This window comes from Hyperolius riggenbachi, chromosome 12, assembly GCF_040937935.1.
Source record: "Hyperolius riggenbachi isolate aHypRig1 chromosome 12, aHypRig1.pri, whole genome shotgun sequence".
Taxonomy (NCBI): domain Eukaryota; kingdom Metazoa; phylum Chordata; class Amphibia; order Anura; family Hyperoliidae; genus Hyperolius; species Hyperolius riggenbachi.
The window spans coordinates 15,451,878-15,466,678 of NC_090657.1; the positions used below are offsets into that span (position 1 = coordinate 15,451,878).

Sequence of the window (14,801 nt, forward strand, 5' to 3'; positions counted from 1 at the left end):
CCTGAGAAGAGACCTGGATGACTATTATGGATGGGCACAAGGTAACCCTCGTAGATGTATGTGTATAAGAACCTTCCTTTCTATGCTACAGTAGACAATGGCAGAAAGTAGATATGATCAAGTCAGAAATGGTTTTCACATTCGCAAGGAAAGAACTGGTCAACCTGTAGACGATGGTCCCCTCCGCACCGTGGCCTAGGACCTCTCGGGGGTTGAACGAGATCTTCCCCACTGTCACTATTCCATCATCCTCTGTATGAAGGACACAGATAATTATGCACCGTAAATAATTCCAGGTATGACCCACAAGTCACAAAAGCCTAATCTTTACCTTCATCTTCCTGCTCAGCGGAGGTGACACTGCCGACCTCAGATGTAGACAGGTTAGAATGCAGCGAGTGGTTAGAGGCCTTGGGGGACATGTTGGGGGTGCTGTTAGCAGAGCTCTCGCTACGCAAACTGACTTCCATATCATCACCATCTGCTGTGGCCTCAACTGGCGTTTGGAAGGAGACTTGCTGCATTTGTAGATTTTGAATCTTTTCCTCCAGCTGCTTCTGGAACTGCTGGTGCTGCAACTGCTGCTGCTGCTGGACAGTCTGCGGAGATAGAAAGACATATGGATGCTGTTGGACCACCTGCAGAGATATAATAATCTTGGAGGTGGATTAGTACTCACTACACTCCTACACAAACAAAACAAAGGCAAACACTGGCCGCTACTCAAAAAGATAAAAAAAAAAAAAAAATAGTGTGTCTTGTGAAAGGTATCAATTTTATTTTTAAGTTTACATCTAGCAATAACTTGTATAACAACGTGCAGATAAATATATTCCATCAATGAAGTCTGTAATAGAATGTGTACGCATTGTGCGCACCTGCATTACAGCTGCCAACTACTGTGCTTGCAGTGGGAGGAGGTAGACTGTGCGCTCACTCGCTGTGCCCGTGCGTTGGTGTGGCGGGGAGGAAATTGGTGGATTCTGTACAGGGGATCACTGGTAAAATATATTAGGCAGAGTTCCCCTTTAATGTTTTCTGCCCCCCCCCCCCCCCCCAGTTAGTGCCCACCCCTATCCTAGATGAATACAGCCAACAAGACCAGGGCATGTACAATAGCTGAGGCAATCACCTCTGCAGAGACGCATCCTGTCTACAGAGGCGCAACAGAGACAAGGATGCTGACAGAGTGTCTTCAGCAGGGGTGCCCACACTTTCTCGGCTCGCAAGCTACTTTAAAATTTGCAGAGTCCAGGAGATCTACCAACATTTAAATAGCAGGTATACATGTCTTCAGTATAGGTATAGGGGCCTTCAGTATAGGTAGCCAAGTATAGTTAGGTGTGGGTGGTTTCAGTATAGTTAGCCAGGTATAGTGTAGTTAGGTGTGGGTGCGCTTTAGTATAGTTAGCCAGGTATAGTGTAGTTAGGTGTGGGTGGTTTCAGTATAGTTAGCCAGGTATAGTGTAGTTAGGTGTGGGTGGCTTCAGTATAGTTAGCCAGGTATAGTGTAGTTAGGTGTGGGTGGTTTCAGTATAGTTAGCCAGGTATAGTGTAGTTAGGTGTGGGTGCCTTCAGTATAGTTAGCCAGGTATAGTGTAGTTAGGTGTGGGTGCCTTCAGGATAGTTAGCCAGGTATAGTGTAGTTAGGTGTGGGTGGCTTCAGTATAGTTAGCCAGGTATAGTGTAGTTAGGTGTGGGTGGTTTCAGTATAGTTAGCCAGGCATAGTGTAGTTAGGTGTGGGTGCCTTCAGTATAGTTAGCCAGGTATAGTGTAGTTAGGTGTGGGTGGTTTCAGTATAGTTAGCCAGGTATAGTGTAGTTAGGTGTGGGTGGTTTCAGTATAGTTAGCCAGGTATAGTGTAGTTAGGTGTGGGTGGTTTCAGTATAGTTAGCCAGGTATAGTGTAGTTAGGTGTGGGTGCCTTCAGTATAGTTAGCCAGGTATAGTGTAGTTAGGTGTGGGTGCCTTCAGGATAGTTAGCCAGGTATAGTGTAGTTAGGTGTGGGTGGCTTCAGTATAGTTAGCCAGGTATAGTGTAGTTAGGTGTGGGTGGTTTCAGTATAGTTAGCCAGGCATAGTGTAGTTAGGTGTGGGTGCCTTCAGTATAGTTAGCCAGGTATAGTGTAGTTAGGTGTGGGTGCCTTCAGTATAGTTAGCCAGGTATGGTGTAGTTAGGTGTAGGAGCCTTCAGTATAGTTAGCCAGGTATAGTGTAGTTAGGTGTAGGTGCCTTCAGGATAGTTAGCCAGGTATAGTGTAGTTAGGTGTGGGTGGTTTCAGTATAGTTAGCCAGGTATAGTGTAGTTAGGTGTGGGTGGTTTCAGTATAGTTAGCCAGGTATAGTGTAGTTAGGTGTGGGTGCCTTCAGGATAGTTAGCCAGGTATAGTGTAGTTAGGTGTGGGTGGTTTCAGTATAGTTAGCCAGGTATAGTGTAGTTAGGTGTGGGTGGTTTCAGGATAGTTAGCCAGGTATAGTGTAGTTAGGTGTGGGTGGTTTCAGTATAGTTAGCCAGGTATAGTGTAGTTAGGTGTGGGTGGTTTCAGTATAGCCAGGTATAGTGTAGTTAGGCGTAGGTGCCACTCACCTCCCTCCAGTTCCAGTGACGGTGTCTGGGGCTCCTCCTGGCTTCCCCTCCTTCAGCCGCGCTGCGAGTGCAGATGGGCACTCTAAGGCCTGGTTCACATTAGCGTTCGCTGTCCGGATTCACCTCATCGGATCCGGACTGTATACTGTACAAACGGAACGTACGTTCCGCATAGCAATGCAAAGTCTATGCGGACGTTCACATGCGTCCGTTCCGTACAGAACGAAGCCGGATCGGATCCGGACTCCAGACACTTTTCCAACATGCGCTATTTTTCAGTCCGGATCATCCGGTCCACGCACCCGGGCCGGATCCTGACCCGAACATGCGGCCATACTGTGCAATGAGAAACGGATGTTTCTCATCACACTGGCAATAGGACCGGATGCTTCCAGCACCGGTCCTATGCCACTTGGGGGGCCCGGACTACACGCCGGTATCCCCCATGCTCTGGCACTGCAATGTATCTAGTTCCGGCTACTTTATTGTAGCCGGAACTGATACATTCCGGATCCGCAACTGGTGGCAACTTGTGGCCACCGCAGAGACCCGTACGGTCTCTTTGCGGCCCCCGGACACTTGCTGACTCGAACCGCAAGTGTGAACGGGGCCGAATGAAGGCTCCAGTCCGGAGTCCGACGAGCGAAGGGAGCGGCGGGCAGCGTGCATTGACGCATTGTGCCCAGGCCCAGCCCCGCCCCCAGCTATGACGTCACGGCTGCGTCTTCTCCCGCTGTACCACCCCTCTCCTCTCCGGCTCTTTTTCTTTCCGATTGGCCAGCGGCTGGCAGCATATTCTGACAGCTGCCGGCCGCAAAATTTTACATGACGCGGCCGAACTAGGCGGTGGCGATCTACCGGTAGATCGTGATCGACCTATTGGGCACCCCTGGTCTACAGAAATAAAAAGACAAATGGATGTTACTGGACTGTCTGCATACAGTTGCATCCATGTGTCGGGGTATTTGCAGACACACAGCCTGCTTAGATACACAGACACATGACTGAAGTGCAGAGATACAATCGCATGGGATGCTGCTCAAATGTCTGCAGACATATACAGATACATGGAAGCTGCTGGATTATCTGCAGAGAAAAAAAGAAAAAAGGTAGTTACGGTACACAGAAGCATTTGCATTTAGGGAACTATAAGGCTCACCTTGGGATATGTGATGACAAAGGCCACCCAACCAGCCAGCAGAAAGGTACTAAGAATGATAGTGGCTAGGTCCTTCAGCATGGAGTCCACTGGGGCCTCTGCCTTTAACAGGAATGATTTGGACATGTCAGAGATCTCCTGAGAGTACAATGGTGGCATCTGCTCTGTTGGGTCTTCCACAGTCCCCATCACATCCTGCGGGGTCACAGCCATCATAAAGCGTGAAAAACAGATACTGAAGACTAATGATTAAAATAATCTATCAGCAAGGCGATGTCCCAGGCAAGCCTCCAATCCACTGCTGTAAGCTGGAATTATCCAAATCCCACAAGTCATGGTCACACCCAGTGCTTGCTCGGAGCAATGGTTACACTCAAGTAGCAGCCACCCTAACAGGTTTATTTGACCATTACAAAAACAAATGCTAATAGGAGTTAAGATCACAAACAGCGGAACTAAAGATAAATATGCCCCTACTAATTCCTGCAGTGATCTCCCCTGCCTCTCCCATTTCCAGTCACTTCTACTTATTCCCACAGAGACCCACTCTGCTCTTCATTGCCATAGCAACCTCCCCTCCACCTTGTTCCAATGCTGACCTCCCATTCTCTTCATTCCCAGAGGTACAGTATCCTCTCCTCCAGATTATTCCTGCAAGGGCTTCCCTTCTTCCTTATTCTGTAGTGACCACATCTCATTCCTGTAACCCCCCCCCCCCCCCCCACCCCTTCTAATTATTCCTACAGGAAAATCACCTTCTCAAACCTGTAGTGACCCTCTTCCTTGCCTCCAACAAGGCACTCACCTCATTAATGCGCACTTTGTCCCGGGTGATCTCAATGACATTTTCCCCACCCCTGGGTAGGGTGGATGGGAAGGTCTCCAAAAACTGGCTGGGAGCAGACAGAGGAGTTTCATGGTGTCCTGTAGAAGAATTGGAAGTCATCATATTAAATGATGGAGAGAAAGAGGCAGTGAGGTGGAGTGTCCTTCTGCCTCACTTGCTATTTGACATTAAAATGTTCCTGTAGAGGTCAATACTATATACTGATAGCATGGCTGCAAGCCTACAGATGATTACCATCCTGCCAGTCCCCATATAGGACTCTCCTGGCAACAGGTGGCTACTTAACTATGGGTGACTGAAAACTCATCCTACTCCAGAACCTTTAACCTTCGTGCCCCAAAACAGTCACTACACCATATGAAGATCCCAGCAGATTGTATCACCCACCATTACAAAATATGAAACCCCAGTGTCCTGAGCCGCATGGACCTACACTGGCAGGAAGTGTGGACAACTAGGAGCATAGTTTGTACCTATTAACAACCACTGATTCTTCCAGTAAGTAAGCTTGTCCTTCCCCTTCCTGCCAGGCAACATCTTCAGATCAGTGCTGGGTGTGAATTCACACTCTCCGTTACCCTCTATCGTCACGCCGTCCGTTCTGGGGCCATCAAGCAGTGGGATGGCTCTTCCTCGCGGCTGCAGATATAGAATAACCATGATCAAGAACACATTCCAAAGCCAAATGCTGAAGATCACATAAGCTGGCAGGAGAATATGGGCAGACTTGATTGTCATCTGAAATGCAGATCTTTGGGATACTGTGGCTGCTACTGCAAGAAGGCATAATGGGAACCAAAATCATAACTGCTGAGGGGGGATGGATGACCAGCAGCTCAATGATCGGAGATTTCATCACAAAAGCAAATTCACATTCAGAGCTAAAGAAGAAACTTCCCCATAATATGTGAAAAACTCACCACTACAGCGACTCCGTCGTGAACCAGAGAGGAAGAAGCGTAAAGACTGCTGGAGTACTTCCCAACGTACAGGGTCGGCCTGGGGACACACAAGCAGCCAGTGACTTTCAATGTACACAGTACATTCAGAACTCCCTTACCTATACTCCCAGTATACAGCTCCTGCACATACTGCCAGCACTCCCTACCTATACTCCTAGTATACAGCTCCTGCACATACTGCCAGCACTCCCTACCTATACTCCCAGTACACAGCTCCTGCACATACTGCCAGCACTCCCCGTCCCTACCTATACTCCTAGTATACAGCCCCTGCACATATGCCAGCACTCCCTACCTATATTCCCAGTATACAGCTCCTGCACATACTGTCAGCACTCCCTACCTATACTGCCAGTATACAGCTCCTGCACATATGCCAGCACTCCCTACCGACATTCCCAGTATACAGCTCCTGCACATACTGCCAGCACTCTCTACCTATACTCCCAGTATACAGCCCCTGCACATACTGCCAGCACTCCCTACCTATACTCCCAGTATACAGCCCCTGCACATACTGCCAGCACTCCCTACCTATACTCCCAGTACACAGCTCCTGCACATACTGCCAGCACTCCCTACCTATACTCCTAGTATACAGCCCCTGCACATACTGCCAGCACTCCCTACCTATACTCCCAGTACACAGCTCCTGCACATACTGCCAGCACTCCCTACCTATACTCCAAGTATACAGCCCCTGCACATATGCCAGCACTCCCTACCTATACTCCCAGTACACAGCCCCTGCACATACTGCCAGCACTCCCTACCTATACTCCCAGTACACAGCTCCTGCACATACTGCCAGCACTCCCTACCTATACTCCCAGTACACAGCCCCTGCACATACTGCCAGCACTCCCTACCTATACTCCCAGTATACAGCTCCTGCACATACTGCCAGCACTCCCTACCTATACTCCCAGTATACAGCTCCTGCACATACTGCCAGCACTCCCTACCTATACTCCCAGTATACAGCTCCTGCACATACTGCCAGCACTCCCTACCTTTACTCCCAGTATACAGCTCCTGCACATACTGCCAGCACTCCCTACCTGTACTCCCAGTATACAGCTCCTGCACATACTGCCAGCACTCCCTACCTATACTCCCAGTATACAGCTCCTGCACATACTGCCAGCACTCCCTACCTATACTCCCAGTATACAGCTCCTGCACATACTGCCAGCACTCCCTACCTTTACTCCCAGTATACAGCTCCTGCACATACTGCCAGCACTCCCTACCTGTACTCCCAGTATACAGCTCCCGCACATATGCCAGCACTCCCTACCTACACTCCCAGTATACAGCTCCTGCACATACTGCCAGCACTCCCTACCTATATTCCCAGTATACAGCTCCTGCACATATGCCAGCACTCCCTACCTATACTCCCAGTATACAGCTCCTGCACATACTGCCAGCACTCCCTACCTGTACTCCCAGTATACAGCTCCAGCACATACTGCCAGCACTCCCTACCTGTACTCCCAGTATACAGCTCCTGCACATATGCCAGCACTCCCTACCTATACTCCCAGTATACAGCTCCTGCACATACTGCCAGCACTCCCTACCTGTACTCCCAGTATACAGCTCCTGTACATATGCCAGCACTCCCTACCTATACTCCCAAAATACAGCTCCTGCACATACTGCCAGCACTCCCTACCTATACTCCTAGTATACAGCTCCTGCACATACTGCCAGCACTCCCTACCTATACTCCTAGTATACAGCTCCTGCACATACTGCCAGCACTCCCTACCTATACTCCTAGTATACAGCTCCTGCACATACTGCCAGCACTCCCTACCTATACTCCCAGTACACAGCTCCTGCACATACTGCCAGCACTCCCTACCTATACTCCTAGTATACAGCTCCTGCACATACTGCCAGCACTCCCTACCTATACTCCTAGTATACAGCTCCTGCACATACTGCCAGCACTCCCTACCTATACTCCCAGTACACAGCCCCTGCACATACTGCCAGCACTCCCTACCTATACTCCCAGTACACAGCTCCTGCACATACTGCCAGCACTCCCTACCTATACTCCCAGTACACAGCCCCTGCACATACTGCCAGCACTCCCTACCTATACTCCCAGTACACAGCCCCTGCACATACTGCCAGCACTCCCTACCTATACTCCCAGTACACAGCTCCTGCACATACTGCCAGCACTCCCTACCTATACTCCCAGTACACAGCCCCTGCACATACTGCCAGCACTCCCTTCCTATACTCCCAGTATATAGCTCCTGCACATACTGCCAGCACTCCCTTCCTATACTCCCATTATACAGCTCCTGCACATACTGCCAGCACTCCCTACCTATACTCCCAGTATACAGCTCCTGCACATACTGCCAGCACTCCCTACCTGTACTCCCAGTATACAGCTCCCGCACATATGCCAGCACTCCCTACCTACACTCCCAGTATACAGCTCCTGCACATACTGCCAGCACTCCCTACCTATATTCCCAGTATACAGCTCCTGCACATACTGCCAGCACTCCCTACCTGTACTCCCAGTATACAGCTCCTGCACATACTGCCAGCACTCCCTACCTGTACTCCCAGTATACAGCTCCTGCACATATGCCAGCACTCCCTACCTATACTCCCAAAATAAAGCTCCTGCACATACTGCCAGCACTCCCTACCTATACTCCTAGTATACAGCCCCTGCACATACTGCCAGCACTCCCTACCTATATTCCCAGTATACAGCTCCTGCACATATGCCAGCACTCCCTACCTATACTCCCAGTATACAGCTCCTGCACATACTGCCAGCACTCCCTACCTATACTCCCAGTACACAGCTCCTGCACATACTGCCAGCACTCCCTACCTATACTCCCAGTACACAGCCCCTGCACATACTGCTAGCACTCCCTACCTGTACTCCCAGTATACAGCTCCTGCACATACTGCCAGCACTCCCTACCTGTACTCCCAGTATACAGCTCCTGCACATATGCCAGCACTCCCTACCTATACTCCCAAAATACAGCTCCTGCACATACTGCCAGCACTCCCTACCTATACTCCTAGTATACAGCCCCTGCACATACTGCCAGCACTCCCTACCTATATTCCCAGTATACAGCTCCTGCACATATGCCAGCACTCCCTACCTATATTCCCAGTATACAGCTCCTGCACATATGCCAGCACTCCCTACCTATACTCCCAGTACACAGCCCCTGCACATACTGCTAGCACTCCCTACCTGTACTCCCAGTATACAGCTCCTGCACATACTGCCAGCACTCTCTACCTATACTCCCAGTATACAGCTTCTGCACATATGCCAGCACTCCCTACCTATATTCCCAGTATACAGCTCCTGCACATACTGCTAGCACTCCCTACCTATACTCCAAGTATACAGCCCCTGCACATACTGCCAGCACTCCCTACCTATACTCCCAGTACACAGCTCCTGCACATACTGCCAGCACTCCCTACCTATACTCCCAGTACACAGCTCCTGCACATACTGCCAGCACTCCCTACCTATACTCCCAGTACACAGCCCCTGCACATACTGCTAGCACTCCCTACCTGTACTCCCAGTATACAGCTCCTGCACATACTGCCAGCACTCCCTACCTGTACTCCCAGTATACAGCTCCTGTACATATGCCAGCACTCCCTACCTATACTCCTAGTATACAGCCCCTGCACATACTGCCAGCACTCCCTACCTATATTCCCAGTATACAGCTCCTGCATATATGCCAGCACTCCCTACCTATACTCCCAGTATACAGCTCCTGCACATACTGCCAGCACTCCCTACCTATATTCCCAGTATACAGCTCCTGCACATATGCCAGCACTCCCTACCTATACTCCCAGTACACAGCCCCTGCACATACTGCTAGCACTCCCTACCTGTACTCCCAGTATACAGCTCCTGCACATACTGCCAGCACTCTCTACCTATACTCCCAGTATACAGCTTCTGCACATATGCCAGCACTCCCTACCTGTACTCCCAGTATACAGCTCCTGTACATATGCTAGCACTCCCTACCTATACTCCCAGTATACAGCCCCTGCACATACTGCCAGCACTCCCTACCTATACTCCCAGTATACAGCCCCTGCACATACTGCCAGCACTCCCTACCTATACTCCCAGTACACAGCTCCTGCACATACTGCCAGCACTCCCTACCTGCACTCCCAAAATACAGCTCCTGCACAGACTGCCAGCACTCCCTACCTATACTCCCAGTATACAGCTTCTGCACATATGCCAGCACTCCCTACCTATATTCCCAGTATACAGCCCCTGCACATACTGCTAGCACTCCCTACCTATACTCCCAGTATACAGCCCCTGCACATACTGCCAGCACTCCCTACCTATATTCCCAGTATACAGCCCCTGTACATACTGCCAGCACTCCCTACCTGTACTCCCAGTACACAGCTCCTGCACATACTGCCAGCACTCCCTACCTATACTCCCAGTACACAGCTCCTGCACATACTGCCAGCACTCCCTACCTGCACTCCCAAAATACAGCTCCTGCACATACTGCCAGCACTCCCTACCTATACTCCCAGTATACAGCTCCTGCACATATGCCAGCACTCCCTACCTATACTCCCAGTATACAGCTCCTGCACATACTGCCAGCACTCCCTACCTATACTCCCAGTATACAGCTCCTGCACATATGCCAGCACTCCCTACCTATACTCCCAGTATACAGCTCCTGCACATATGCCAGCACTCCCTACCTATACTCCCAGTATACAGCTCCTGCACATACTGCCAGCACTCCCTACCTATACTCCCAGTATACAGCTCCTGCACATATGCCAGCACTCCCTACCTATACTCCCAGTATACAGCTCCTGCACATACTGCCAGCACTCCCTACCTATACTCCCAGTACACAGCCCCTGCACATACTGCTAGCACTCCATACGTGTACTCCCAGTATACAGTTCCTGCACATATGCCAGCACTCCCTACCTATACTCCCAGTACACAGCTCCTGCACATACTGCCAGCACTCCCTACCTATACTCCCAGTATACAGCTCCTGCACATATGCCAGCACTCCCTACCTATACTCCCAGTATACAGCCCCTGCACATACTGCCAGCACTCCCTACCTATACTCCCAGTACACAGCTCCTGCACATACTGCTAGCACTCCCTACCGACATTCCCAGTATACAGCTCCTGCACATACTGCCAGCACTTCCTACCTATACTCCCAGTATACAGCTCCTGCACATACTGCCAGCACTCCCTACCTGTACTCCCAGTATACAGCTCCCGCACATATGCCAGCACTCCCTACCTACACTCCCAGTATAAAGCTCCTGCACATACTGCCAGCACTCCCTACCTATATTCCCAGTATACAGCTCCTGCACATATGCCAGCACTCCCTACCTATACTCCCAGTACACAGCCCCTGCACATACTGCCAGCACTCCCTACCTGTACTCCCAGTATACAGCTCCTGCACATATGCCAGCACTCCCTACCTATATTCCCAGTATACAGCTCCTGCACATACTGCCAGCACTCCCTACCTGTACTCCCAGTATACAGCTCCTGCACATACTGCCAGCACTCCCTACCTGTACTCCCAGTATACAGCTCCAGTACATATGCCAGCACTCCCTACCTATACTCCCAAAATACAGCTCCTGCACATACTGCCAGCACTCCCTACCTATACTCCTAGTATACAGCCCCTGCACATACTGCTAGCACTCCCTACCTGTACTCCCAGTATACAGCTCCTGCACATACTGCCAGCACTCCCTACCTATACTCCCAGTATAAAGCTTCTGCACATATGCCAGCACTCCCTACCTATATTCCCAGTATACAGCCCCTGCACATACTGCTAGCACTCCCTACCTATACTCCCAGTATACAGCCCCTGCACATACTGCCAGCACTCCCTACCTATATTCCCAGTATACAGCCCCTGTACATACTGCCAGCACTCCCTACCTGTACTCCTAGTATACAGCTCCTGCACATACTGCCAGCACTCCCTACCTATACTCCCAGTACACAGCTCCTGCACATACTGCCAGCACTCCCTACCTATACTCCCAGTATACAGCTCCTGTACATATGCCAGCACTCCCTACCTATACTCCCAAAATACAGCTCCTGCCCATACTGCCAGCACTCCCTACCTATACTCCTAGTATACAGCCCCTGCACATACTGCCAGCACTCCCTACCTATATTCCCAGTATACAGCTCCTGCACATATGCCAGCACTCCCTACCTATACTCCCAGTATACAGCTCCTGCACATACTGCCAGCACTCCCTACCTATACTCCCAGTACACAGCTCCTGCACATACTGCCAGCACTCCCTACCTATACTCCCAGTACACAGCCCCTGCACATACTGCTAGCACTCCCTACCTGTACTCCCAGTATACAGCTCCTGCACATACTGCCAGCACTCCCTACCTGTACTCCCAGTATACAGCTCCAGTACATATGCCAGCACTCCCTACCTATACTCCCAAAATACAGCTCCTGCACATACTGCCAGCACTCCCTACCTATACTCCTAGTATACAGCCCCTGCACATACTGCCAGCACTCCCTACCTATATTCCCAGTATACAGCTCCTGCACATATGCCAGCACTCCCTACCTATACTCCCAGTATACAGCTCCTGCACATACTGCCAGCACTCCCTACCTATACTCCCAGTACACAGCTCCTGCACATACTGCCAGCACTCCCTACCTATACTCCCAGTACACAGCCCCTGCACATACTGCTAGCACTCCCTACCTGTACTCCCAGTATACAGCTCCTGCACATACTGCCAGCACTCCCTACCTGTACTCCCAGTATACAGCTCCAGTACATATGCCAGCACTCCCTACCTATACTCCCAAAATACAGCTCCTGCACATACTGCCAGCACTCCCTACCTATACTCCTAGTATACAGCCCCTGCACATACTGCCAGCACTCCCTACCTATATTCCCAGTATACAGCTCCTGCACATATGCCAGCACTCCCTACCTATACTCCCAGTATACAGCTCCTGCACATACTGCCAGCACTCCCTACCTATACTCCCAGTACACAGCCCCTGCACATACTGCTAGCACTCCCTACCTGTACTCCCAGTATACAGCTCCTGCACATACTGCCAGCACTCCCTACCTATACTCCCAGTATACAGCTTCTGCACATACTGCCAGCACTCCCTACCTATACTCCCAGTATACAGCTTCTGCACATATGCCAGCACTCCCTACCTATACTCCCAGTATACAGCTTCTGCACATATGCCAGCACTCCCTACCTATATTCCCAGTATATAGCCCCTGCACATACCGCTAGCACTCCCTACCTATACTCCCAGTATACAGCCCCTGCACATACTGCCAGCACTCCCTACCTATATTCCCAGTATACAGCCCCTGTACATACTGCCAGCATTCCCTACCTGTTCTCCCAGTATACAGCTCCTGCACATACTGCCAGCACTCCCTACCTATACTCCCAGTACACAGCTCCTGCACATACTGCCAGCACTCCCTACCTATACTCCCAGTACACAGCTCCTGCACATACTGCCAGCACTCCCTACCTGCACTCCCAAAATACAGCTCCTGCACATACTGCCAGCACTCCCTACCTATACTCCTAGTATACAGCCCCTGCACATACTGCCAGCACTCCCTACCTATATTCCCAGTATACAGCTCCTGCACATATGCCAGCACTCCCTACCTATACTCCCAGTACACAGCCCCTGCACATACTGCCAGCACTCCCTACCTGTACTCCCAGTATACAGCTCCTGCACATATGCCAGCACTCCCTACCTATACTCCCAGTATACAGCTCCTGCACATACTGCCAGCACTCCCTATCTGTACTCCCAGTATACAGCTCCTGTACATATGCCAGCACTCCCTACCTATACTCCCAAAATACAGCTCCTGCACATACTGCCAGCACTCCCTACCTATACTCCTAGTATACAGCCCCTGCACATACTGCCAGCACTCCCTACCTATATTCCCAGTATACAGCTCCTGCACATATGCCAGCACTCCCTACCTATACTCCCAGTATACAGCTCCTGCACATACTGCCAGCACTCCCTACCTATACTCCCAGTACACAGCCCCTGCACATACTGCTAGCACTCCCTACCTGTACTCCCAGTATACAGCTCCTGCACATACTGCCAGCACTCCCTACCTGTACTCCCAGTATACAGCTCCTGTACATATGCCAGCACTCCCTACCTATACTCCCAAAATACAGCTCCTGCACATACTGCCATCACTCCCTACCTATACTCCTAGTATACAGCCCCTGCACATACTGCCAGCACTCCCTACCTATATTCCCAGTATACAGCTCCTGCACATATGCCAGCACTCCCTACCTATACTCCCAGTATACAGCTCCTGCACATACTGCCAGCACTCCCTACCTATACTCCCAGTACACAGCTCCTGCACATACTGCCAGCACTCCCTACCTATACTCCCAGTACACAGCCCCTGCACATACTGCTAGCACTCCCTACCTGTACTCCCAGTATACAGCTCCTGCACATACTGCCAGCACTCCCTACCTATACTCCCAGTATAAAGCTTCTGCACATATGCCAGCACTCCCTACCTATATTCCCAGTATACAGCCCCTGCACATACTGCTAGCACTCCCTACCTATACTCCCAGTATACAGCCCCTGCACATACTGCCAGCACTCCCTACCTATATTCCCAGTATACAGCCCCTGTACATACTGCCAGCACTCCCTACCTGTACTCCTAGTATACAGCTCCTGCACATACTGCCAGCACTCCCTACCTATACTCCCAGTACACAGCTCCTGCACATACTGCCAGCACTCCCTACCTATACTCCCAGTACACAGCTCCTGCACATACTGCCAGCACTCCCTACCTATACTCCCAGTACACAGCTCCTGCACATACTGCCAGCACTCCCTACCTGCACTCCCAAAATACAGCTCCTGCACATACTGCCAGCACTCCCTACCTATACTCCCAGTATACAGCCCCTGTACATATGCCAGCACTCCCTACCTATATTCCCAGTATACAGCCCCTGCACATACTGCCAGCACTCCTTACCTATACTCCCAGTATATAGCTCCTGCACATACTGCCAGCACTCCCTCCCTATACTCCCAGTATACAGCT

At 50.7% G+C, this 14,801-nt stretch overlaps 1 protein-coding gene across 1 annotated transcript in view; it reads right to left on the bottom strand.

The window, feature by feature from the left end:
• Positions 1-85: 85 nt before the first annotated feature.
• LOC137542358 (serine/threonine-protein kinase/endoribonuclease IRE1-like) overlaps positions 86-14,801 on the bottom strand; it is a 65,128-nt gene continuing 50,412 nt past the window's right edge. Inside the window, exons 9-14 of the mRNA XM_068264202.1 lie at positions 5,514-5,592; positions 5,067-5,232; positions 4,552-4,670; positions 3,747-3,941; positions 332-599; positions 86-252 (exon numbers count right to left, since the gene is read on the bottom strand). Of these exons, the coding sequence (XP_068120303.1) occupies positions 86-252; positions 332-599; positions 3,747-3,941; positions 4,552-4,670; positions 5,067-5,232; positions 5,514-5,592 (994 nt within the window). The remainder of the gene's footprint in view (positions 253-331; positions 600-3,746; positions 3,942-4,551; positions 4,671-5,066; positions 5,233-5,513; positions 5,593-14,801) is intronic.